Here is a 27,726-nt window from a genome sequence, read left to right on the forward strand (position 1 = left end):
CTTTGTCCCCAAATGCAGAAATGGTGAAAGTTTGGTGAAATTTCTTTCATCTGCCTTGGAGATATTGTGTTCACAAGGTTTTCGGACAGACATTTGACCTCACAGTGACCTTGACCTTAAACCTTTTGATCTCAAAATCTAATCAGTTCATGTTTGTCCCAAAGCGCACGAATGGTGAAAGTTTGGTGAAATTCCTTTCATTAGTCTTTGGGATATCACGCTCACAAGGTTTCGGGACGGACGGACGCACGCACAGACGGACGGACAACCCGAAAACATAATGCCTCCTGCATCTTACGGTGGCGGAGGCATAAAAACAAACATACTTGTCAGCTACTACTACTTACAGCATTTAATATTTTCGCCAATCATGAAACGACAGATGCTTTAGAAGAGTCTTTGCAATCACAATCGCAAGTTGTTAAAGGAACAGTCCACCGTATTTCCATAATGAAATATGCTCTTACCTGAATTGAGACGAGCTGCTCCGTACCTATCCGAGCTTTGCGCGACCTCCCAGTCAGTCAGACGCAGTCAGACGCGCTGTCACTCCTGTTAGCAATGTAGCTAGGCTCAGTATGGCCAACGGTATTTTTTGGGGCTGTAGTTAGATGCGACCAAACTCTTCCGCGTTTTTCCTGTTTACATAGGTTTATATGACCAGTGATATGAAACAAGTTCAGTTACACAAATTGAAACTTAGCGATTTTCTATGCTATGGAAAGTCCGCACTATAATGACAGGCGTACTAACACCTTCTGCGCGCTTCGGCAGCGCATTGATATCTGAGCTCCGTATCAATGCGCTGCCGAAGCGCGCAGAAGGTGTTAGTACGCCTGTCATTATAGTGCGGACTTTCCATAGCATAGAAAATCGCTACGTTTCAATTTGTGTAACTGAACTTGTTTCATGTCACTGGTCATATAAACCTATGTAAACAGGAAAAACGCGGAAGAGTTTGGCCGCATCTAACTACAGCCCCAAAAAATACCGTTGGCCATGCTGAGCCTAGCTACATTGCTAACAGGAGTGACAGCGCGTCTGACTGCGTCTGACTGACTGGGAGGTCGCGCAAAGCTCGGAGAGGTACGGAGCAGCTCGTCTCAATTCAGGTAAGAGCATATTTCATTATGGAAATACGGTGGACTGTTCCTTTAAAAGGAAAAAAAGAAAAAGGTCATTAAATAAAAATAAAGCCTGCAAGCTGATTAAACTGACCATGAAAGCTACAGCTTAATATAAAAGCTTTGTTTTATATTAGCCACACAATCATGAGTTTAGTGTCGTATCAATAAATTCATGATCCAATAACGTGCACATATCACTATGCAAACATCGAGGACGTTCACGGGCACACGCTCATTCAGTTTTAAATTACAGCCATATGGAACCAAGAGTTTTTGTTATAAACAGTGAATGATACCATAAGATCATCTCATAATAGAGTTGTAGAAAACTGGGGAAATGGAGGGGAAAAAAAAAAAAAAAATCGGGAAGCCATGGCCTAATGGTTAGAGAAGCAGCTTTGGGACCAAAAGGTCACCGGTTCAATTCCCTGGACCAGCAGGAATGGCTGAAGTGCCCTTGAGCAAGGCACCTAACCCCTAACCGCTCCCCAGACTGCTCTGGGTATGTTATACGTCGCTCTGGATAAGAGCATCTCCTAAATCCCATCCTTTAGCATTCCCAAATAAAAATAAAAATTCACGGCATGATTAAATGTACGACTCGGTAACATGGTTTGTGACACTTCACAGAAGCTTGTAACCAGCAATAGGCAATTAAGCCATTTACGGTACATCACAATATTTTCTGAATTTTGGAAGGAAGGGAGCAGTGTAAACACACGATAAGGCCAAAAGTATGTGGACAACATTTCATCGCACCCGTACGTGCTTCTTCCCCAAACTTGGAACGGCGCAATTGGATATGATGTCTTTGTACACTGTAGCGTAACAATTTCACTTCACTGGAACTAAGAAGCCCAAACATGTCCCAGTATGACAATGCGCCTGTGCACAAAGTGAGCTCCATGAAGACATGACGTGCCAAGATTGGAGCAGAAGATCTCAAGGGGCCTGAACAGAGCCCTGACCTCAACCCCACTGGGATAAACTGGAACATGTACACCAGGCCCTTCAAAAATCTTGTGGAAAGCCTCTCGAGAAGAGCAGAGGTTATTATAACGGCACATCTCAAAAAGATTAGGGGAAGCTCTACAAGCACATACGGGTGTGATGGCCAGGTGTCCACAATTTTTTGGGCCTGACAGCATACAGTATAACCATATAGACATATTTTATTCATCTAGAAATGGCAGTTCAGATAGATTAAGAAAAAAAAAAAAACCCAAAACTAATAACTTTGTATACCGTATTTTCCGGACTATACGTCGCTCCGGAGTTTAAGTCGCATCAGCCAAAAAATGCATTATGAAGACGAAAAAAACATATATACGTCGCACCGGACTATAAGTCGCACTTTTTTGAAGGGTTATTCTATCCATAGAATCTGTGATTGTATCTGATAAGCGGCGCGTGGTTACTGCGCGACTGCATTGTTTATTTAATAAACGAACAGCTGAGCAGTGATAACGCGCCCTTTGCCCTGTAAGTAGCCTAGTCTGATTATTTTAAATATCTACTACTATCTTTAATACTATCACTATCGTTATTACTAATAGCCTATATTATTATTATAACTAATATTAGTAGCCTATTACTGATGCATTAATCAGTTTGCTTTTAGATTATTTTTACCGGTAGGGCTTATTATCGCCCCATGGCTCTTTCATCTGTGTTATTAAAGCTGTAGTCATCATCGAGGAGTGTCATTCTTCATTTTTGTCGAATTTTATTTCATTAAATCAGAGGTCAAGTAGGCTATAGGTATATCATCTCCAAAGACAGGTACGGTAGTAAAAACAACTGTCTAGTGAAAAAAAAAAAAACAACAACAACCGCTTTTAAATCCCCTACTTAAATCCTTAAAATGAGTCATTTAACTCATGTCTTGTGTGATCTGATCTCCAATGGTGAAATAAACCGGTTGTGATGAGTACAGTCTGTTATTTTAGAAGATAAATGTAATATATAGACTAATAAAAATTAATATTTTATAATATATCACGACATATTACTGTCTGTAACTGTTTGTCACTAAAGCGTTTTCTAAGATCATAATGTCTGATATTATTATTATTATTATTTTACACACACAATAAGCGCATGTGCGTAAAGTTATAGTAAACCATCCCCTGCCTTTTTTTTTTTTTTGAGTCGCCGGACCCATCCACCTCCTGCGTTCCGGGACCTCCCACTTCACAAATTAAGCACTGCCTAAAATCAATACATAACTTATTTAAATAACTATAGGCCTATCATTAATAATAAAACACAGGTCAATCAAGTTTATCAAGCTGATGATTTCACTCCAAATCAGCAAATCCATTGAATTCCTCATCCTCAGTGTCGCTTCTGAACAACTCTGCCAACTCCAGCGGCAGATGAAGCGCCGTTTCCTCTTCTTCTGCGTGGCTGTCGTCAGACTCAGCATCAGCTCCAGTTATTCCGCGGTGAAAAAACAAAAAACATATATACGTCGCACCGGAGTATAAGTCGCATGGCCAGCCGAACCATGAAAAAAAGTGCGACTTATAGTCCGAAAAATACGGTATTATAAATTGTTAGTGCCGGTTCTGTAGAAAAGACTTAAGAAAATCACATCTACTGTCCCATTCTGAATGAAAACATGAAAATGACTTCATGTTTTTCTACCCCCCCGGTTTCTTGCTGGATGTGACACAGGTAACAATATGTACACAACAAATCCCTCACGTGAAAAGATTTGGATCTCACTTTGCAGGAAGTGTCTCGATGTCTCTGATCTCTCTGGTGACGGTCATAGTGAAGCCGTCAATCACGTAAAAATGCTCTTTGCCAAACAGCAGCAGCCCTTCGCTGGTGTCCAGCCCTTGGACCCGAGCGCAACGGTACATGTGCTGAATCTGTTTACACACACGGTAGCAAGGCTTTTAAAATGCACAGAAACACCTGCAGTATCATGATGATGAAATTAAGGCGAGACAAATTAGAATAGTGAACACAAACGAGATTTAAACCAGATTATTTTGAAATGAACGATCGAATTTGAAACTGAACCTTCTCTCCCTCCTCCAGCAGGCGGAGCAGGGTGGTGTTGTCCGTCTTCTGCTCCTCGTCTACAGCTCCACACTCCAGCAGCTCCTGCAGCTGCTCTGGGCCGTCCTCGTCTCCGCCATCCGCTGTGGAGCGGGAACGCTTCAGAGGAGCTTTCACAAGACCTACACACACACACACACACACACACAAATAGGCCATCCACTATAAAAACCATCCACCCTCGACACACTTAAAGGTCATAGGCAATGGTCGGAGGTGAAACGTAGAATATCAACTTTATTGTCTAGAAGAACGACCCAGAAAGCGAGTTCAATCTTCCTAGTGTCTAATTTGCACCCTAAAATTGAATAAAACGGTTAAAATATACTGTTTTGCCCAATTTCCAAAGGTTTATTTACTGTACATCTCACTTATGCGCACTTTCACCACCAGGGGACCGTCGTCGTGACGTCATTTAAGCCAAGCAGACTGGGAGCAGTTCTGTGTTTACCTGCGAACTGAGCACACGTGTACGGACTTCGGTCGTGAGAGGTTGTGTAAAATGTCGGAAAGCGATAGAGATTTTGAAGTCGGAACTCTCCAAATTGAATATCGAGAGGTGAAACCGTATATGTATGAACCTATGGCCGTTGCAAAGCAATCGATGATTGTGGCTCACTGGTTTGACCGTGCGGCCTCGGAATCGGACAGCGACTCGGCCGACTCTGATCGCGGTGACCCCGGACTTCAACAAGACTCGCGCCCAAACGATTTATCCTGGTACCGTAGTTATGATAAATTCCTACTTTCGTCATAATACTAAATAAGAGCCCTTTTGAAGAATAATTAAACCGCCCTCCCTAGTGGATATAGGTAACGATTACTGGACAGTGCGCCGGTAGGCCACATTAGCCTGCCATCCGCGGCATTATACTATTTATAGCTGACTCTAAGCGAGGAAATATCCCTTTGCCTCATTTCCACAATGATTGTACAGGATCCCTCAGGATTCTTGACTTGTCAATTGCAAGCAAAAGTAAAAACGTTTACCTCCAATCTTCTCCTTTTTGCCTGAGCGTTCCTGCTCCGTTTCTTCTTTGACTGCTTGATTTTGTTTCATGCGCACAATCCACTCTCTCCGCCTCGTCTCCTCTTGCGGAAAAAGCCAACCCACTCGCTCCGCCTCTTCTCCTTTTTCGGAAAAAGCCAACCCACTCGCTCCGCCTCTTCTCCTCTTCCGGAAAAAGCCAATCCACTCTCTCCGCCTCTTCTCCTCTTCCGGAAAAAGCCAATCCACTCTCTCCACCTCTTCTCCTCTCTCGGAAAAAGGTAAAAACTTCTTCCTGAACCGGTCCCGTTGTTACAGTTCATTGCACAACAATAAGGCATGGGTTTTCTTTGGAAATTCCCGAACGCACGTCTGCACTCAAGCCGAACAGCAATGTAAATAAACTGAAGTGGCCTCAACTCAAGCGGTTTATTTGTCTTAAATGACGTCACGCGCTGAGTGGTCACGAAAATAGCCGAACAGAAATTTGCCACGATCTGCGCTAACTTATTTTAATTATTACTTATTAACAATACTTCTTGGGACCAGAAGAAAATGACAGAGGGTTTTTTTAACATATAAAGTTTCAAATGTGCATAAAATTAAAACCGTTGCCGATGAGCTTTAAGGCCAAACGACGGCTCTCTTTCAACATGCGTACAAGAAACAAAATGCATAAACGTTTCTAATTTAAATATTATACAAACTTTTATATCGAACCTGTTACCAGAATATTTATGACGGATGATTGGTGTAAACAAGTGACCGTTTTCACATAGCACTAATTCACTCATCCAAAACGCTTCATTATTTTGGGAATAATGACCAGAACTGATTACTAGAGTCGAGGAAAAAAAATACCTTCAAGGTAAATTCATCTGCCTGAGCTTACCACCAAGTGGTTCTTCTAAACCCTACCATTTGCTTACACGTTTTTTCCCCCCCTTCATCTGTAATTTGCATCATGCAGCTTTGTACCAAACAACAATTAGCAACACGCTGTGATTTAACAACACAGTCGGAGTAGTAATAACCCGAACGCTGGGGAACATTAGAGCACCAGGGTCCAGTTTGCACTGAATGGTGTGCAACGAGACTTTCTTAAGAAAGGACGTAGTAAAACCTTTTTCTCTCCATCTGCAGTGGTGGAATTTAATTCACATTCTCCAAAGATCATTAAAAGTATTTGCTTTCTTTCCATTCAGGAAAGAAAATGTATCACCAGAGAACATTTTACGTTCAGAAAGATTGAGCATGACACTTTTGTGCTTTTCTTTTAGCATCAAGTAGCACCAGGAAATAGAGAGGTTTTCAGAATTTCACAGCATTTTCAGATAGAAAAGTAAAACAAGCTGCGTTGTTTTCATCGGTGACACGAGGAAAACGTTCCACACTGAAAAGCAAATCTTTGCTGCATCTCTCCAGCGGAAAAACAATTAGATCGGGTTGATGTCCAAGCATCAAAGGTGAGAGCAATTCCACACTACACCAGAGGTGGACAGTAGCAAAGTACATTTACTTGAGTACTGTACTTAAGTACACTTTGAGTATCTGTACTTTACTTGAGTATTTTTTTTGGCAACTTGTGACTTTAACTTCACTACATTTGAACAACAAATAATGTACTTTTCACTCCACTATATTTCTATCAAGGTCCTTGTTACTATATGGATTAAAGCAAAAAAAAATTATTTGACTGAAAATTTACGGGGGGGGTTATGGGTGGATTTCAATGAAATTCTATGGGGCGGGGGGGGTTATGGGTGGATTTCGATGAAATTCTGAGAATGGTTAACTTAGAACTGATAACTTTATTATCAATTAATTAATGGATTAATATATTCAATTTATTGCACTCTCTTTCCATTGCTTCCATATATTATTTCTTTGTGGCAAACCACACAAATGCAAGCGCCTGGAATGTTTAGTTTTTTGCACCATGAACTAAATGGCTTTCCGTTTTCACCTATTTCGTACAGCCAAGCCCACCTCCACTTGTTTTTTACACCTTTATTGATGGCAGACACATCAGTGCCTTCTTTCATGGAAAGCGCATCCATGCTGCCGAAACCGAAAGCAGAATGACATGCTCCTCTATGCTCGACGTCAATATCGAAAAAAGTTTGGATCTTCACTTAAATTAAAATTATAATTTGACCTTACTTTGTGTTGAATACGACTTCAAAAACAATTCAAGATTTTATTAAGAGAAATATTGTGGCCAACACGAGTGTTAAGTTACCTAAAAGATGGTGTGAAGTTGGCTGCTATCTACTTTGCGTTCGTTCTCATTTTCCTCCCTCATTTCATAGGCCAGAAACAGATGTTTTAACGTAATTTAACTTAGTAGGCTATGATTATTATTTAACCGTAGTCTTCTAGACATTTTGACTGTTTGGGGCATTGAACGCTGGTGTATGATTTTCAGGGAATAAAGTTTAGCGCATGTCGGAACATCATTACGCTCGCAGCCTCCAACTCCTCAAACGTCCTTTAAATTATGATACAACGTAGGCCAGTGATTCTCAAACTGTGGTACGCATACCACTAGTGGTACGTGGGCTCCATTCTAGTGGTCCGCCAAAGAATCACTTAATTAAATATAAATAAAAAAATAATAATAATAATAAAACGTGAAATACTATCCATAATATCCGAATGGATGAAAATATCTTATCAACCGATGACAAGAAAATGAAAGGAGATACAAATTAAGTTAATAATTTTAAAAAGTTTGCAAGTGCTTCTGGGTAGCCGTACGTAGCGTACGTACGCATTCCCGCCGGTTCCGCTGACAGATGGTTATCCGCCATTGGTAGACTAGGCTGTGATGGGAAAAGGTGGAGGTGGCTTTGCCAATTATGACGAGTACGACAAAATTACTGCCGTGGCTTAAATCCGCGAATGGGAGCGTGGATCAGGAGAGAGGGAGAACTGAAGAGGACGTGTGTGAGCCGAGCGCAGATGCTAACAACAGTGGCAAAACCAGCCCCAGAACTGCTAGCAAACGGCAGAAACCAGTGAGGAGGAAGCATGACGAAAAATACATAAAACCAGGATTCATTTGGAGCGGGACAGAGGAGCTGCCCAGGCCGCAGTGTGTTGTATGCGGGGACGTTCTGAGCAATGAGTCCATGAAACCGTCGCATCTCAAACGGCATCTTACAACCAAACACACAGCACTAAAGGACAAACCAATGGATTTTTTTTAACGAAAACGTGATGAACTGAAGCAGTCCAAGTCCACCATTCTGTCCTATGGTACACCCGTAGCCAAAGCACAGGAAGCTTCATATCGTGCCAGCCTCCTGATCACCAGAGCCGGTAAGCCGCACACAATCGGGGAACTGCTGTGTTTGCCATTAGCCAAAGAGATGACACGTATCATGTGTGGAGAGAAAGCTGCCAGAGAGTTAAACTTGGTGCCGCTTTCAAATGACACCGTGTCAAGGAGAATAAATGACATGGCTGACGATGTTAAAAAGACACTGATTGAGCGCATTAAGAACAGTAGATATTTTACCATACAGCTTGATGAGACTACAGATGTTGCAGATTTGGCCAATTTATTTGATTCATTATTTAAGTACAGTGTTTTATTTTCCTATATTTAAACACAGTGTTACTGTTCAAAGTACTGTGTGTAATGTTACAGTGGCCAACAATATTAAATATACTTGTTAAATAAAACCTCCGCCTTGTTTTTAATGAATACTTAGACCTACTACGCTACTGTATTTTAATGTTGGTCATTATGGTGGTACTTGGAGAGCCAAGTATTTTCTGAGGTGGTACTTGGTGAAAAAAGTTTGAGAACCACCGACGTAGGCTATAAGGCACGGTTCTAACATACCTTACACATTGGCCTAACGAAAATAATAATTGTTGGGGCGTCTGCTGATTTGTTAGCTATAAATTTAGGTCTGATTACTTTTGACAGTCTGCAAGCATTACACCGTCGGGTCTTCAAGTCTGGCTGAAGCAGAGGAGCGGGCTTTCCGGGGTTTATTTTTTAACATGCTCTTTCTATATGTCCAAGTTTGAACTGAGTCATTTTGGCAAGATTTAATTTAATGCAAAACAGAAATGGTCAGACACAAGCACGCCAAGCACATGGGAATGTATTTTGCCATTTTTGACAGCGCATGTTTTTTTAATGCCGCACCGTAGACAGCGAACGTTTAAACATGATCGAACATAGGAAATGAACGACACAAAGCATGGCTCAAAAACAAAAAAGTTAAACAAACCCTGCTGATAGTTGATGGTGTTGCAACACATCAGTGTTATAACCCAATCTCTACCCAACCACCCGTCATTTTAATTCTCCTCGGATCAGCACCGACCTCATATTTGGCCTTGGGAGAGTTCAGTTGACAGAAATCCGTCACACGACGGAAAACTTTAATCCATGCATTACTATGAAGCGGCTTTGAAAGTGGATGTTTTTTTTCTTTTCTTTTCTAAAATGCGATTGTTTTTTTCGCAGGTGACACTGAGACAGCCGATCAGTAATCACTCAGGTCACGTCACGTCCATAGACTGGATAAAATCAAGATCAGTGATTTCTCAGCAGCGTTATTTAACACGATCAGTTGATGGAAGAATGGAAGGAGGCTGTTCTTCTGGAGAATGCACGCACCCATGAACTCATGTTTCAGTTTTCTGTACGGATTAAAGATTCGTTTAGTTTTAACCCTTTGATGCAAAACATATGCACACCCCTTCTAATGCACAACATGGGTCAAAAATGACCCGCATTCATTTTCCAGGTTATTTCATGCTGACTGAGTTTTTCTTTGCTCTATCTTTTGAAATCAATTTATTTTATGATTGAATATTCCAAGTATTCTTTAAAAATATTGTTTTTAATTACCACAAATCATAAATTTCATTTTTTCTTTCCTACTTTATGAACAAAAATACTTTTTATATTACTACACATGGGTCATCCAAGTGTGATTTAAAATTAAATATCTTAATACTATAATAATAATAATTTGTTTCAAGTAATTACTTTAGCAGTGAATGGGGCCAGTTATTTATTTATTAACTATGTAGTTAGCTAAGCCAACTACAATAAAATTAGCTAACTAAAGTAGAATATGTCAACAGCTCGGTAGCTAATAGTAATTACTTGTAACTTTCTGACAAGTAATCTACTCACTCTCAAGGGAACCTAAACATAATCCATTTTTTTCTAAGGTAATGTTAGAACAATTGAAAAACATTACTTGCATGTATGAGATGGGCAAAGGGCACTGTGCTGTGCTGAGCTGTGAAATGTCTGACACAAGCACAATTCACAGTTCCCACCAAACGCTGGAGTAAATGCATGCGGGTCGGTTCTGACCCATGTGTGTAAACTTGATGTAGAATTACAAAAGCTGTGCTTGTTCATAACTTAAGAAAGGAAAAATAAATATGATTTGTGCTAAACAAAAACAATATATTTACTGCATATTTGGAAAAGTAAATGACAAAATGAATTTATTTCAAAAGTATATCATAGAAACACCCAGCCATACATGAAATAACCTGGAAAATGAATGCAGGTCGTTTTTGACCCATGTTCTGCATTAGAAGGGTAGTGATACAAAAAGGGGTTTTATTCAAAAAGTAAGAAAGGAAAAAATAAAATAAGGATGTATGATGATCAAAAACAAGTTAATTGAGGAATACCTTGAATACTGAATGATGGCATTAATCTATTGCAAAGATATAGAAGATAAAAACTCAGCCGGGTCACTTTTGACCCATGTTTTGCATCAAAGGGTTAAATGTTTGCCGAAAACGAACCACATTACGGCTTAAAAAAACTCGCCGTCCGACCTGCGGAAGCATACTGAGGTCTGTAAACGTTTTATTCCAAGAGAAAGCTTGCAACAAAGTTGTCTGTGCTTTTAGAGCAAGCGATAATGTTGCAATAGCTGTGCAGTCTGATTAGTCAAATGACTTTCTATGGATTTGCCCGCCAAGTTGCCATCATCTTGTCCACGGCTAACATTAACACATAGCTAGTTAACTTGGACACTGTTAGTTAGCATGTAAACACGGAGTTACGCTAACATGAATAACATTAACTTATCTGAAGTCCTTTCAGAAATATATGTTTTAGCATAATCTTGCCAAATAAACAGAATGTAGAAATCTTTATTTTCTAGTAGCGTTAGCTACCCAATATGATTTCAAGTTTGAAAAGAGTTTGCCAGCATGTCAGGTGGAGTTTCACTGACTAGCTAGCTTAACGTTAAACCACCATGATGGCACAGCACGCGTTCATTTTGTGAATTCACATTTCTGTCTTTGGTAACGGCGTTAGGTTTTGTAAGCGTTGTGGCAATAATACAACAATGCGTTGACAGAAAATGTACTTTTAATACTCAAGTATTTTTAAAAGCAAGTACTTTAACTTAAGTAAAAATTTGACTGGACAACTTTCACTTGTATCGGAGTAACATTTAACCAGCGGGATCTGTACTTTGACTCAAGTAATGAAGTTGGGTACTTTATCCACCTCTGCACTACACTGAAGTAGAGCAAAGAAGGAGAGAACGATTGTGGAACGCCTTTTATGATTTTCAGAATCGCTACTAAACTTAAGTGTTCATGTGACCAAAATGTAAAATGCAAATCAAATTACGCATCATGGCGTAATTAAAGGGGTACCAAATATAATATATACAGTTGCTGATGTGACAAAGTAAAGTATTCTTAAGTATTCTATCAAATTTATATACTAGAAAACAACGAAATATCTTGGTAATTGTAAATATAATAGTCGGTACGCTAAACGGCACAAGAGTCGCCATTTTTAAAAGACCGTGACATCAGCCCTACCCACTGCACTAGGAGAGAAGCGTGTAATCATGGCGTCGGGCGCATCAAGTGAAAGCGACAGCTCTGTCGAATCATACGAAGAGATCCCGCAAGACGCACTGCAAGCAGGCTATGGCTTAGAAGGGTACCAGTTTGAACCTAGGAGAGGTACTCTCGACTCCGGTGATGACGAAAGAAGAGAAGAAAACTCGAACTCGCTTGGTGTTTTTCAGCGGAAACAAGTGAAAAGACACGTCTGGAGGATCGTTATGCTTTCCATCGGTCCTGTTATTACACCCGAAAGCAACACACTGTGGCATTGTGTAGCCGATCACTTACAATTCATCCCACTTTCCGATTCACACGTGCTATTCCCAACCTCAATGAGCCAACACAACTGGGCACATGCATACGTCATGAGTGTTACGCAGAGAAAATGAACGTGCATTCTGATTGGATAAAATTAATATCATGGCGGGCTGTTCAAACTGCGGAAATAGTTTGCTCGAGCTACTTTCAAAACACTATAACTTTCCAACCTTAGAACAAAAAACTTTTGTAAGTCTTGAATAAGGTTCGTTATTGTTATATTTACTCGATATATTGCCCTCTGTTCCCCTTTAAGCAGTTGCGTACATGTAACATTCTGCCACGATGCAAATTTGCATCTGATCACATTGTGCAAGCGGACATACTATAGAGCATGGCAAGGCAAGTTTATTTATATAGCACATTTCATACACAATGGCAGTTCAATGTGCTTTACAGAAGTAAAAACAAAAACAGTAAACAATAGAGAAATAAAATTACATAAAATAAATTTATTTTTATTCTAAAACAATTAATTAAAAGAATTACAATAAAATAATAAGAATTAAACAATAGTAGAAATAAAATGATAAAATGAATTAGTAGTTCAAATAGGAGGAGAAAAAAGAAACCAGCAGAATAGAATAAAGAATAAAATAGAATAAAGTAAATTTAAAACATGCAGAGAAAGTAAAGATTATAAAAAATGTAAAGAAGACAATATTAATTATTTAACAAAAAGCATCTGAAAACAGCTTGGTCTTTAACCTAGATTTGAACACTCCAACAGCAGGAGCATTTTTAATGTCCTCTGGCAGTTGGTTCCATAGCTGTACTGCATAGTAGCTAAAAGCTGCTTCACCATACTTTGTTTTAACAACTGGTTTTAATAGTAAATTTTTCTGTTTCGATCTGGTAGATCTGATTGGGTTAGGCCGCTGCAACATATCAGAGAGGTAATTGGGCCCTGTACCATTTAGAGATTTGTACACCAGCAGCAATACTTTAAAGTCAATTCTGTAGCTTACTGGAAGCCAGTGAAGGGACCTTAGAATTGGGGTAATGTGCTCTGTTCTTTTTGTTCGTGTGAGAACCCTAGCCGCTGCATTTTGAACCAGCTGAAGTCGTTTGATGGTCTTTTTTGGCAGGCCTGTGAAAAGGCCATTGCAGTAATCAACCCTACTAGAGATGAAGGCATGTATTAGTTTTTCCAGATCATTTTTTGACACAAGTCCTCTTAGTTTGGAAATGTTTTTTAGGTGATAAAATGCCGTTTTAGTGATTGCTTTCATGTGACTGTCAAAGTTTAGCTCGCTGTCAATGAAAACACCAAGATTTTTAACCATTTCTTTAGTTTTAATCCCTTTTGTGTCAAGAATAGTGGTAATCCTGAGTCTTTCATCTTTTTTTCCAAATAGAATTACTTCTGTTTTATCTGTGTTCAGCTGAAGAAAATTTTGTGACATCCAGCTATTGATTTGATCGATACACTGGTAGAGACATTCAAGGGGGGCATAATCATTAGGTGATAGAGCAAAATAAATTTGGGTGTCATCTGCATAGCAGTGATACAAAATTGAATTTTTATTGATAATTTGCCCAAGTGGGAGCATATAAAGGTTGAAAAGTAATGGTCCAAGAATCGACCCCTGGGGGACACCACAGGTCAAGGACATTGACGCTGAGGAACAATTTCCCATGGTAACAAAGAAGCTTCTATCTTTTAAGTATGAATTTAACCAATTGATATCTTTACCAGTCAATCCAACCCAGTGTTCAAGTCAATATAGCAGTATGTTGTGATCAACAGTATCAAAAGCTGCACTGAGGTCCAGTAATACCAGGACCGATGTTTTGCCTGCATCAGTATTAAGACGCATGTCATTTATAACTTTAATCAGCGCTGTTTCAGTGCTATGATTGGCACGAAATCCTGACTGAAAATTATCAAAACGGCTGTTTGATATCAAGAAGGCAGTTAATTGATTGAATTTTTTCAAGGATTTTCCTGATGAATGGTAAATTTGATATTGGCCTGTAGTTATTTAATACTGAAGGATCCAGATTATTTTTTTTAAGTAGGGGCTTTACAACGGCTTTTTTTTTTAGGGACACAGGAACAACTGAGATATATTATGAGGAATATTCTGCCGTATTTTATCAATTTTACCTTTGAAAAAGGATGCAAACTCATTGCATTTATTAACTGAGAGAAGTTCAGGTGCTAATTGTGGTGGGGGATTAGTTAGCTTCTCTACTGTTGAAAATAGCACACGGGCATTGTTCATATTCCTGCTGATGATATTGGAGAAGAAAGACTGTCTTGCTTTACGAATTTCATAATTATAATTACAAAGCATCTCTTTATGGATTTGATAATGGATGTGAAGTTTAGATTTGCGCCATTTTCTTTCAGTCTTTCTACATTCTCTCTTTAGCAGTTTAACAGCCGGGTACTGCTTCCATGGTGCTTTCTGCTTATCATTGACTCTTTTGATTTTGAATGGAGCAATATCATCCATAATTTGGGTCATATTTAAATTAAAAATTTCCAGTAAATCATCTACAGAGTCTGATATTTTGGTTGAGTTCTGAGAGAGAGCTTACTCAAAGAGAGCACGTGTTGTCTTTTATGACTCTCCTACCTATAGTCGTTGAGCTGTTCTGAATGTGAGGAGACATAGAAACATCAAAGAAAACACAGAAATGATCAGATAAGGCCAGGTCAACAACAGTATTAGAAACAGTAAGACCCTTTGTGATGACGAGGTCAAGAGTATGACCACGAGAGTGGGTCGGCCCCTGTACATGTTGTACTAGGTTGAAGTTGTCAATAAGTGCAAGTAGTTCTTTGGCATAAATGTTATCAGTATTATCTACATGCAAGTTAAAATCCCCAGATATAATAAGACAATCAAACTCTAAGCAAATGACTGATAACAGTTCACCAAACTCTTCAAGAAAGACTTTGGCTGAATGTCTCGGAGGCCTATAAATAGTTAATAATAATTATAATATGTTAGGAGAGCATGTAACAAGTGCACATAAGTGTTCAAAGGACATAAAATCACCAAGTGAGGATTGTTTACATTGAAAAGAGACTTTGAATATATTTACGATCCCTCCACCTTTCCCTTGTCGGGTAACATTCAAAAAATTAAAATTTGGGGGAGCTGCTTCAATAAGGGTGGTAGCACTATTTGCTTGATCCAGCCAGGTTTCAGTTAGAAGCAAAAAATCAAGATTGTGTTTGCAAATAAGATCATTAATTAAAAATGACTTGTTTAAAAGTGATCTAACGTTCAGAAGAGCTAGCTTTACAGAAAGTCTAGAAGTAATATCTGCTTGTGCACTCTGATGCTGTTTTAAAACAGGAAGGAGATTAGATTGGTTCACCCCCAGGGTTAAACGTGCTCTATGTTTTCTGTTTCTTATCAACACAGGAATAGAGAGTGGCATAGGCACATTGGGTCCCAGCTGGTTTTCAACACTACACCCATTTGCAGGGACCCAGAGTACATCAAACAAGACTTTCTAAATGTTCCATTTGGTTTGAGGGTGAAAGGATTGGAGATGACATGTATCTTTTGGATGGTGAAAAAGATTTGTAGCCAGCTGAAAGTCCTGGGCGAACACAATTTTGATGAACTGGGTAAACTGCTTGTCGCGACAGATTTGGGCTGGAAAAAGAGAGTGTAGCCATTGGGAGCAATTTTTTCATGCTATTTGGGAAATCCATCCGAGGGGAAGTGGAGTCCTCTGTCTTTGAATGTTGGGAGTCTTGCAGGTCAGATGTCTGTGTGTCCTTGATGACGACTTGCAAAGATGATTGTTTAGGCTTTGTAACTATGTCAGTCTGCGACATCTTATCAACTGTTTTCCTCAATGCTGGCTGAGAAAAGATTGCAAGTCTGTAATGGTCTACTAAGACTTTGGCTCCAATCCAGCTGAGTTCAGTGTTGGCTTGTAAAATTCTCTGCGATTCCAGAAAAGGTTAAAATTGTCTATGAAGTTCATACCAAATGAAAAACAAGTTTTTCCAAGCCAGGTGTTAAGACTGAAGAGTCGAGAAAAAGCAAAACTTCCTCTCGCTGGAAGTGGGCCACTGATAAAAGATTAAATTCCAGTCTTATAGAGCTCAGAAAAAAGTTTTCTGAAATCATCTTGGACAAACAGCTGTTCTCTGAAATCATCATTTGCTCCCACATGCACAACAATACGTTTAATAGTTTTATGCTCGGACATGAGTTTCAAAATGCTGTCTTTGGTGTCAGAGATGGATGCATTTGGAAGGCAACAAATAATCATCCCATAACCTTTTGATTGTCTTACAGTGGAATCACCAAGAACAAGGGTCGTGGGATCAGGTGGTGTTACGAGCTGCTTTTTGCCTCTTCCCACAGCTCTTCGATCTTGGTGCGATCTCTTTTTACTATGTGTTTGTCCGCTTGAAAAATCCTCTTCCACATCCCTGAGGCATTCAAATTTGTTCTGAAGCCTTATGGGCTGTGGATTTTCCATAGGATTGTAGATCCTATTGTAATTTGTAGAACGAGCTGGTGTTGAAGTAATTACTCTTCTGTTTTTATTTTTGGGCTTACCACCCATCATTTGCCAGTTTTCTGTACTCACATTTTGCCCAGCTTGATTGATGAATTCTTCCACTTGATCTGCAATGTCCTCGGTCTGTCGGAGTGCAATCTCTGCATTCTCAGCCACTGTTTCTGTACTCCTTTCCTGAGATATCGCTTTTAATTCATCCGTCTTTGGCAGAGCATCAATCTTTGATTCCAGAATAGAAATCCTCTGTTCTAGTTCCATGCATTTTCTGCAGGATTTTTTGCTCCCTGGCATTTTGTTTTAAAAACTAACTTATAAAGATGAAAAAAAAAATAGTGGAAATTAAATTAAAATTAAAAGCTTATAAAGATGAAAAATAAAATGAGAAAAAAAAATAGTGGAAATTAAATGAGAAAGTAAAGTATAGAAATAAAGATCAAGAAAGCAGGAGCAAAGCAAAGAAGCGTCCTACTTGCTTGAGTAGAGCATGGAGGTCAGTTAGTTCCTGTTACCAATAATAAGCAGGTTCCCAAAACATACATCTGGAACTTCTGGTACTCCCCCCCCCCAGTCACTAATATTTTCAGTCTTCTGGAACCAGTTCCAATACTGCAGGTTGTAATTGGACTAGACAGGTTTTACCTTTGACCCTTGCGATGGTGTCCTCGCCGTGTTCTGGTTCCTGCTGTGTGCTCTCTCCTTCTGTGCTCTGTTGGATGGAGTGCTGGTACATGCCCGGGTTTCCCGACAACAAGCGCATGTAATACTCCTTACTGTCGTAGCTGATGGCTCTCCGGTACCGCACCGGCTTCTGGGGAGCAGAGAAACATGCAAGTGAATTAGAATCCTTTTTTTTTTTTAACATGTTGTGACACATTTAACCAAAAAAAAACATGACTTAAAACTAATGAAAGCTAGAAGAAGAGCTGTCTGTAAAAATCCTCAAGCGTTTAAGGTCACTGAAAGGTTGAAACGGTTATAAGGAACAACTGAATAATCAAAGCAAATAGTAAATAAATTATTTTTTAAAAAATATCATACCACACATACAGTCAGAAAAACAGACACTCATTAGTCAGGACTGTCCTGTTTGCTCCACCAACTGGTGCCTCCTAGCTTACGATGTATTAGTCCTAGTCATAAAAATGCATTATTCAAAATTATTTGATGGAAAAAAAAAAAAACGTGTTCTATTCTGTTGTAGCAGGTTTCATTCATTTGGTTGGATAGCATGCAATATTGTTAGCGTATCGCTTATCCTACATCACTCTACCCAATAGAGAATGAGTGTTGAATATGGTTTACGATATTGCATGGCTGTCAAGACATGACGTCACACGTTGGAGACGTAAAACTTCCGCACTAGCGAGTGCGACGATTTGTCGACGAACAAACATGGCCGACAGGTTTGCTTTGTTAAATACGGACCATTTTGAGAGGATTTTGAAAGAGAAAAAGACGTGTTGAACACCTGAAAGGAATGTGTATGCATAATAATAATAATAATATTGGCTGGCTTTTTTTCGTGGCATATCAGATATATTCCATTCAGCTAGCTGAATGGAATATATCTGATATACCACGAAAAAAAGCCAGCCAATATTATTTGAATGTTAAACAATGCCAAACTTATTAAACTGCAGTGTGAATGCATGAAGCAGGCCTCTGTTTACAATGGGTTAATATGCACTCAAATGATTTGCAGATGTGAGAAGCGTGCGCGTGCACACACAAAAAACCCAAAGTATTGCAAATACACTTTAGCCTCTTGTGCTCAGAACCGTGCATCAGCCTTGTAGACACATTTTCACTAACAAAGCAACAACTACGGCTACATCCACACGACAACGGCAACGAGATTTAAAAAAAAAAATATATATATATATATATATATATATATATATATATATATATATATCGCGTCCACATGGGCAACGGATCAGTAAAATATCAGGTCCATATGGCAACGCAACGCTTGCTGAAAACGATGCAATACACATGCCACACCTCTAGGGGCGCTGTAAGACGGTCCCATCGGAGACACCACAACAATAGAAGTAGTAAGGACGCATGCGCATAAACTATTATGCGCGAGACTTCATATTAGCCACAAAGTCAGAAAAATCTGTTCGTAAAATTACGTTATAATGACCAAATACAATGAAAAGTATTTTTCCAGTCTCACCTGTGAAAGGTAATCCCATGTGATCTCGTTTGGACGGTAAACCTGTTGGTACAGTTAAACGCAGCACATGAATGAGGCATCTTTATTCTCCGCTTTGACCCATCCAATATGGCGGCGAGGATGACGTATGATTCTACGCTAGGGATGGGAATCTTCATAATCAAAGCGATACGATACGCATCTCGATACACTGCCAACGATTCAATACATTCAAGATTAATGAAACTGCCAGTGCTAAGATGCGATACGATTCTCCCGCATGCTGCGATACGATGCGATACAGTACGATTTAATTCTAATACAATGCGGTCCAGTGCGATACGATGCGATTCGATACGATGCAATGCAGAAGAAAAGTGCACCATGGAATACAGAGTAGTTCAAGTTATGGCACTTGAAGCATTAAAGCTGTGCCTTTTATTTTGAAACACAGGAAGTACAACATAAAGTGCTTACAGGTCTCTCTGGAACGGCAGAGTTTACATATGGCCGTTGTCTTGTCCAGCTCTCCCCCTCGCTTGTAGAACCCGAAATCTTTCCATACGTTAGACTTGAAACCCACCACCGAATGAACAATGTCTGTTTTGTCTTCCTCCATGTTAACCGCTATCTGGCTGACTTTCCGCCTCTATCCTATTCGAAAGCTAGGTTGGACCCGCCTATTCGCGCGAGACTTGAGCCGAGACTTGAGTAGGAGAGAGATAGAGAGATGAAACCCAGAAATACCAGACCCTTTTCTAAACTGTTATGTTATAATTTATTCATTATATGTATTAAATTAAGATATTAATTGGTTTATATCGATGCAGACAGTTTAGATACGATGCATCTCGAGTTTATGTGCGTTTTTTTCCGATGCGACGTTTGCAAATCGATGCAACTGCATCTTAACAGGTCGTATCGATTTTCCGATGTGCATCGGTGAATCTTCCCAAGCCTATTCTACGCGGAAGGCGGCGTCTTTAATGGTCCGGAATAAATTGAATGCTACACGTTGATGGATTAATTTGTTCTTCTACGCCCTTTTTGAGGAATGTATTGTAGGACTTAAACCAACATCTGAAGAGGCGAGATCGCTCCTTTTTTTTCCCTATTTTTGCTGGCGGGATTGACTCTCACTCACTCTCTCTCTTTGCACCATTACACAATAAATATTCACAGTGAAAATATTTTGTAAGCGCGTTTCATGAACCAAGTTATAGGATTTGTTGACAACTCGCATCGAGTTCGTTACACTTCTACCCGGCGTGAAGCACTGACAGTCATGTGGTTGTGACGTCATCGTAAACAAATCCGTTCTACTCATCCAGACGACTTCGCAACGGCGCCGTTGCCAGATCTTTCCACTCTGGAACCCGTTCTCAAAAGATTTCGTTTTGGGGCACCCAAAACGCCGGTGCCGTGTGGACGCCAGGCCGAAACGATAAACAATTTTATCAGATTCACCTGAATCCGTTGCCGTGTGGACAGGGCCTACAGCTCACAGAAGAAGATAATCAAAGCCTTACAGCATGTCCAAATACTTTTGGCACAACATAACATTTTCAAAAGGCAGAAACTGCCCAGGTTTTGGCCACTCTAGCATCATGCAACTGTTTCAGTGAGCAGGAGAAAATCATTTGTTGAATCATTCATTCATGACAGCAGCTGATACCTGAACTGGCACGCAGTCCGCTGCCCCCAATAAGGGTACTGGAAAGGAAGTCTGACAGGAAGGAAAGTGTATAAGACACAGATGGGCAAAAAGCCTGTTTTAAAGCCACTGTTATTTCCAGACTCTCTCTTTCACCATCGTGGCATGTGGTAATTGCTAAATTGAGCAGGTTGCATCGAGCTCTCTCCGGCTTTGCACGTCGATCTCGATAAGCCTGCAGGGGTCTTATTTATTCGAGGGAGTGCAATGAGTGATTAACAGGAAATGATGTGACCTACTGGAGAAGTACTGCTGCCTTTAAAAGACTTAAGTGAACTGATGCTGGTGAAAAAAAAAAAAAAGCCACGCAGTGACACACTCAAACACACTACCTGAGAGCTGTTGTTTGGCTCGTTGTCAGGCACGTAAGGGTAATGGATATAAAACAGGTCGTTGCGAACCATCTTCTTCCTCATTCGACAGGGTCCCTCCGTCATGTCCAGCTGGAACTTGTCTAGGTGTGAGCCGATAGGTGGTCCCCAAAGCCCTCGCTCACGCAGTAACTCGTACTCGATCGCTGCCCACTCATCAGTCACGTACTTCAGTGCATTCTGTTGCCTCTGTTATTTATATTAAAAAAAAAATAGCATTAGATAAAACACTGATATCTATATTAAGGTTGAATGTTGAAAGTTTCACTTCCTGTGTGTGTGTGTGTGTGTGTGTGTGTGTGAGAGATATATATGGTTATTTACCAGCTGGGAGGTCCGTATCATGAAATACCGTGACCGAGGTCTTGGAAGTACTGAGCGATAGTCTGGCTAACGCAACTTCAAAGCTCTGCGAGCATTGGTCTGGCATAGATATTAAGCCCAACCGTTTCCCAAAGTGCGTGGTTGACCCGCCTCCCTGAAATGCCTCAGTTTGCTACTGGTCGAAGCCAGAAAAGGCTGTGACGAAGCTTAAACCAATCACATCACTCTTTCCTCTGACGTATGTGACGCGACGGAAACTGCTTGAGTAACAGGAAGAAGAAGGAGGAGCTGAAGAGGAAGAGGACGATAATAGCGCGATCAAAGGCGAGACGACCACAACGATAGGATTCTCGCTGAGCCCCACTGATTTGGCTACCAGTGGGGCTAACTGGCAGATTAAACTCTTACCGAAGCCGGTCGGGAGCAAGGCGAAAACGTCCTTCCTTTCAATAAATACCTCCAGGGCTGCTCTTTGCTCCGTTTTCAATGAGAACTTCCCGTTGAATGCTTTCAATACAGCATCTACCGCTGTGTCAAAGGCTTGCCGCTGCTCCATGTTCGTAATGTTTCTAGTGAATGAAGCGCTTCCGGCATAGATTCTCTAAACAATCTATGGTTTCCGGTCGCAGTTCTACTACGTCACTGCCATGAACACGCCTCTACCCAGGGCCGCTGGAGATGCTCAAAGTTGATTGGCTCCCAATTTTTCGGGAGCTTGGAAGAGCTGGAGATAGCTTGCCTTGCCAGACTAAGTTCGCAACAGCCCCCCGTGTTGCGTCACACTTAGGATGGGCGGGCCCAGGCTAACTGAGCGAGGCCCTCTGGACCGAGGTCAGTATTCAAGGCCGAGGTCACGGTATTTCACCATACGGACCGACCTTAAGCTGGTAAATAATATATTTATTTTTCCTTTACCAAATTCTAACAGAAAACGAGAGCGCCCGAAAGGGAAAACCGAGCCGAGCCGCCATTTTGAATCCTCATTCACGGCTGTAATGCAAATTGCTTCCTCCTCGGTATACAAGTGCACTTCCATGGCAGGAAAAAACTACATTTTGCTGCCTATGTAGTCCCCTATTTATACAAAATTGAGTCATTCAGGATTCAGCCATGTTTTTGCTTGGCGTTAGCAAGTTAGAGGTTTTTAGCTTTCTCCTGAAATGTTTTATTTCTTCTCCCTCAGGGTAGTAAAACTCACTTTCGCTGTGAACACTGTCGTTATCGCTGTCCATGCTGTAAAATTAATGCTGTTCTCCTGAGAAATGCTGGCAAAAATTTATAAGATTTTTGATAATCTTATAAATAAATCTTATTAAAAAAAAAAAGATAAATGTTGACAAAAAATCTACTATGTTTGTCATTGTTGTGAACGAGCGAGTCGCCAGAGGTCCGTAACCTGGGTCCGTATCATAGAATAAGGACCCGCTCGCCAGGCAATCAGAGCGCAGGATTTGGACCGCGAAAATTTTTTTTTTTTTGTGGTCTGGTTTCCATCAAATTGTGCGCTCTGATTGGCTCGCGAGTGGTCTGGAATCCTACGACCCAGACCCCGATTACAGACCTTTGGCGACTCGCTCGTTCTCAACAACAAACCTAGTAGCAATTTTTTGTCAACATTTATTTTTGCATTTCTCAGTATAATAGCATTAATTTTACAGCATGGATCGCAGTAACGACAGTCTTCAGAGCGAAAGTGAGTTTTACTACTTACATTTACTATGTAAACAGTAGCCTATAATGGAAAGGACTGTGCAGAATCACTACATCGACACGACTGCAAACCCAGTTTTTCTAAGTTGCCTTTGAAAATATTATGATTAGTGCTCGTGCTACTTCGAAACATTACAAATGGCACTTTTAATGCTCGAGCTGCAAGAATGATCAATCAAGAGCCTTGTAAATACTGACTGAAGTCGTCATTTGTCAGTCTGATGTCAACTCTCTTGACTGACAACTATCTGAGGTCTCAGACTTAACCTTGAAGCTGCAAGTGCAGTAAGCAGAATAGCATTTTTAAGCAACTTTTTCAGAGCAGGAAATCTAAATCCGAAAAAAGAAACTCAATATCAGGTGATTTAAATTTCAAGCATCAGCGCTAGTTGTTGCTTTGAATGACCATTAGGGTCATCTCATCTCATTATCTCTAGCTGCTTTATCCTGTTCTACAGGGTCGCAGGCAAGCTGGAGCCTATCCCAGCTGACTACGGGTGAAAGGCGGGGTACACCCTGGACAAGTCGCCAGGTCATCACAGGGCTGACACATAGACACAGACAACCATTCACACTCACATTCACACCTACGGTCAATTTAGAGCCACCAGTTAACCTAACCTGCATGTCTTTGGACTGTGGGGGAAACCGGAGCACCCGGAGGAAACCCACGCGGACACGGGGAGAACATGCAAACTCCACACAGAAAGGCCCTCGCCGGCCCCGAGGCTCGAACCCGGACCTTCTTGCTGTGAGGCGACAGCGCTAACCACTACACCACATACAGGACTGAAACATTCGCATTTTTTTGTTCGGTGAGTCGCTAACCTCTTGGTATTCTTTGTACTGCATGGCCACTAGATCCCGCACCACTGCGATATGTGTGAACATCCACTGGAAGGTTTCCTTGAAAAGAAAAAAAAAAATTTATTTCTGCATATTTAGTTCAAATTAGCTGTAAAATGAACTGTGCTGCAGGAGTGTGAACACTGACATTAAAGTGTGGATGAATAATAAAGGTTATTTATACAGCACTTTTCAATGGCAATTAATCAGGGAACTTTTACAAGTGATGGAGACCGACTAAACATTAAAGGACTAATAAAAATGAAATAAAGTGATAAGCAAATAAATAAAAACATGTCGATCGTATACAGAAACAGAAGAAGGTGGTGAGTGAAAGGAAGGGGAAAAAAGGATGGAAAGGTAGGACGGAAAGGAACGAAAAGAGGAAAGAAAAGGAAGAAATTTACTTTGTTATTTGTAGACGATACAAATTTATTTATGTCCCACAAAAATTTACACCTTAGTGATATCTATAAATAAAGAATTGTACAAGGTAAATCAATGGTTCAAGGCGAATAAAGCGGCTACAGATAATGAGATGAGATTAAAAAAAAAAATTAATTATCTTTGCAGGCAGGAACAAGAAATACGATAAAGAAAAAGCTAGAATCTATATAAATGACAAACCTATATCAATCAGGTAAGACACACTCGCTTTTTAGGTATATTGATCGATGAAAAACTTGCATGGAAGAATCATACCGATTTTATTAGCAAAAAAATTTCCAAGAACATAGGTATCAGAAGAAAAGTCAAAACCTTGCTCTCACAAAACATATTTATGACCCTTTACTACAGTTTGATATGTCCTCATTTCATATATTGCAATATTATCTGGGCTCGTACTTACACAACGCCCATCAGACCACTCTATCAACTACAAAAGCGCTTTGTTAGAATCGCAGCCAATGCCTCTTCTACAGCGCGCTCAGCGGCTCGGTTTCGTGATTTAAAAGTTATGACTGTGTATGACATCAACAAACTACAAATTGCTTTATTTGTTCATAAAATTGTCCATAATAGCTCGTTTACCTGATCGATACAAAGGGTTTTTTTTTCAATTTCAACTCAGATATCCACCACGACAGTACAAGACAGCAGAATCTTTTAAGACCAATGATGACAAAACCTAGTCAAAAACAATTTACAATAACGTTTAAAGGCCCTACCATATGGAACAATTTAAGCCAACTAAATGGTTTTCCTCGTTTCAGTTATCCGCTTTTCCTTTTATGTTTAATAACTTCTTAGTTTCATTTTGAATTTCATTTCATACTGTAGATTTCAAGACTCTTATTTGTTTTTCATATGTGTAAGCTTCCGATGTATATAGATTTTATTATATAATTTTGATTTGCTTCTTTCATGAGTTAATTTTGTTTGCTTACGTACGTATACCTTAATTACAACGCTAGCATTCTCATATTTCATTTCATAGGTTTCAAGACTTTTAACTGTCTTCATATGTGTAAGCTTCCGATGTATATACATACTTTATTATATCATTTTGATTTGTTTCTTTCATTAGTTAATTTTGTTTGCTTATGTATGTATACTTTATAACACTAGCATTCTCATATTTTTAAGTTTTGGGGGGAGGCCCATGAAAAACCATATAGGTTTCTGGCCTCCCTTGCATGTTTTTTTTTTTTTTATTGCTATTATTAAAAAAAAAAAAAAACACATGGAAAAGGACGAAGGAAGGAAAAGAAAGGTTAGGAAAGATAAAAGTAAAGTATATAAAATTAAAAAAAACAATAAAAATTAAATAAAAGCAGTTAACTGTAGCTGCCTTAGTGGAAGGAAGGATGGATTGATGGATGAAAAGAAGTCAGTAAGTAGACAAATAAGTTTAGAAAAAAAAAACACCCCACACACACACCTCTATTAAGGTTTAAATAAATCATATTTTTGAAACTATAATATATTTTGCACTAAAACACCACGGCTTGTGCGGTCAGCATTTTTCAGTACCTGTGCTGAGAGGTTGTTCTTGTTCATGCCGCTCTCTTTCTTGTTCCGCCGGGCGCCTGTGAGTTTAGACAGGCCAAATCCACTGCTCACACGAGACAGTTTGGACTGATTCGCCGGAGCCACAGCCTCTCCCCTGCTGATACACTTCTTCTCATGGGCTGAACAGGACAAGAAAAAAAAAAAAATACTGGCTTTGCATAAGCGCACGTGTCTGTATAGTCCTAATGTGGAACTGTGTATAAAATAAAACACTGATGGCTAATGGATGTACGGTATTTATTTCATTGCTGAATTAAAGTTCTGCTGTTGTGTGTGTATTCGTAAAACGGAAGCAAGTGTGCATGTGTGTTTCCTCTAACCGAGGTGGTTCTGCCAGCTCTTGGCTGCAGGTTCCTCTAGCGCAGGTCTGGCAGTGCCGATGTCCACGTGTCCTCGGTCGTTGACAGGAAGAGAGACTTTAAAAATGTCCTCCAGCATCTGCCTCTTACTGTGCATCAGCTCAGTCCATACCCGGTTCACTGCCTTTAGCAGCAATTGACGACCTATTGGCATTTTCATTACGTTTATTCGCAATTAAGATACAACTGAGACAGGATATGAAAGCGCAGAACACAACAGAGACAGTACAGTATAATTAAAAGGCTTAGAAGACAATCTAAAATGACATTGTGTGTTTTTCAGGCTTTCAAGAGAGAGAGAATTTGGCTACGTTCACACTGCAGGCTGAAGTGACTCAAATCCGATCTTTTCGCCCATACGTGACCTGTATCCGATCTTTTATTGACAATATGAATGACACAGATCCGATTTTTTCAAATCCGACCCAGGCCGTTTGGATATGTGGTCCTAATTCCGATTCCTATCCGCTCTTTTCATATGCAACTTCAGTCTGAACCGCCAGGTCGCATTCATCCGACTTACACGTCATCAACAAGCCACAAACGTCACTATTCTGCGCTGAAGTAGGCGGCGGGTCTCTCAAAAAAGTTACAACATGGCGCATAATCACGGGCGCAGATAGAGGGTGGGACGAGTCATATTTAAATTCACCTCGTTCGGTCCCCCCCACTTATAGGGAGGAAAAAACGTCTATGCTGTCTTTCTTTGCATAAGGCAAACCTCACGGAAAAATCAAAAGACTAATTACCATTCGGTTTATTGAGGTGCACAGCAGTGTATACACAGTTGCAACAACTCACATAAAACAAAACAAATACTGATATTTGGTTGGTTGAGCTGCGCAGACTGCACAGGTTGCGAGCTCGAGCTTGGTTGCTATGGTTACTAACAACAAGTTTGACAGGCATATCGGGGTTTGGGGTTGGTTTGCTGGCAGCTTTGTCCCCCCCAGTTTTTTGTCCCCCCAGTTCAAAAAACGTATCTGCGCCCGTGCGCATGACATCAATGCGAGGGACGCTTCGGGCTGTGAAGGTTCTGAATCTTCTCAATGGAAGGACGCAGAGGTTAGGGAGCTGATTTCCATTTGGGGGGATGCAGCTATTCAAGCTAGATTGGATGGGTCATACCGCAACCGGGCGGTTTTACTTCCGTAAACACTGGCCATGCTCACTGCGTGTGACGTCGTCGTATCCTGCAATGCGCATGCGGAACACTTTTAGGTCGCTTTTCGTTCATACTGAGGATCACATACAAGTCGCATATATTTGTTAATGTGAACGACCTCACAAAAAAATCGGATTTCACAAAAAAATCGGAATTGAGCATTAAGCCTTGCAGTGTGAACGTAG

The 27,726-nt window shown here is 40.2% G+C and overlaps 1 protein-coding gene and 1 long non-coding RNA gene across 5 annotated transcripts in view; one reads left to right on the forward strand and one right to left on the reverse strand.

Moving 5' to 3' along the window:
- LOC132872437 (uncharacterized) overlaps positions 1 to 4,526 on the forward strand; it is a 49,907-nt gene extending 45,381 nt beyond the window's left edge. The window contains exon 5 of the long non-coding RNA XR_009651440.1: positions 4,179 to 4,526. This is a non-coding gene — a long non-coding RNA (uncharacterized LOC132872437). The remainder of the gene's footprint in view (positions 1 to 4,178) is intronic.
- The window catches only part of wdfy3 (WD repeat and FYVE domain containing 3), a 306,723-nt gene that overhangs the window by 35,293 nt on the left and 243,704 nt on the right, over positions 1 to 27,726 (reverse strand). For all 4 annotated transcript variants that reach the window (XM_060907259.1, XM_060907258.1, XM_060907257.1 and 1 more), the window contains 7 exons: positions 26,338 to 26,520; positions 25,979 to 26,136; positions 23,987 to 24,064; positions 21,086 to 21,313; positions 17,518 to 17,686; positions 4,161 to 4,321; positions 3,858 to 4,006 (listed from right to left, as the gene is read on the reverse strand). In XM_060907259.1, coding sequence (XP_060763242.1) covers positions 3,858 to 4,006; positions 4,161 to 4,321; positions 17,518 to 17,686; positions 21,086 to 21,313; positions 23,987 to 24,064; positions 25,979 to 26,136; positions 26,338 to 26,520 — 1,126 coding nt within the window. The remainder of the gene's footprint in view (positions 1 to 3,857; positions 4,007 to 4,160; positions 4,322 to 17,517; positions 17,687 to 21,085; positions 21,314 to 23,986; positions 24,065 to 25,978; positions 26,137 to 26,337; positions 26,521 to 27,726) is intronic.

Source organism: Neoarius graeffei, chromosome 24 (genome assembly GCF_027579695.1).
Source record: "Neoarius graeffei isolate fNeoGra1 chromosome 24, fNeoGra1.pri, whole genome shotgun sequence".
Lineage (NCBI taxonomy): Eukaryota > Metazoa > Chordata > Actinopteri > Siluriformes > Ariidae > Neoarius > Neoarius graeffei.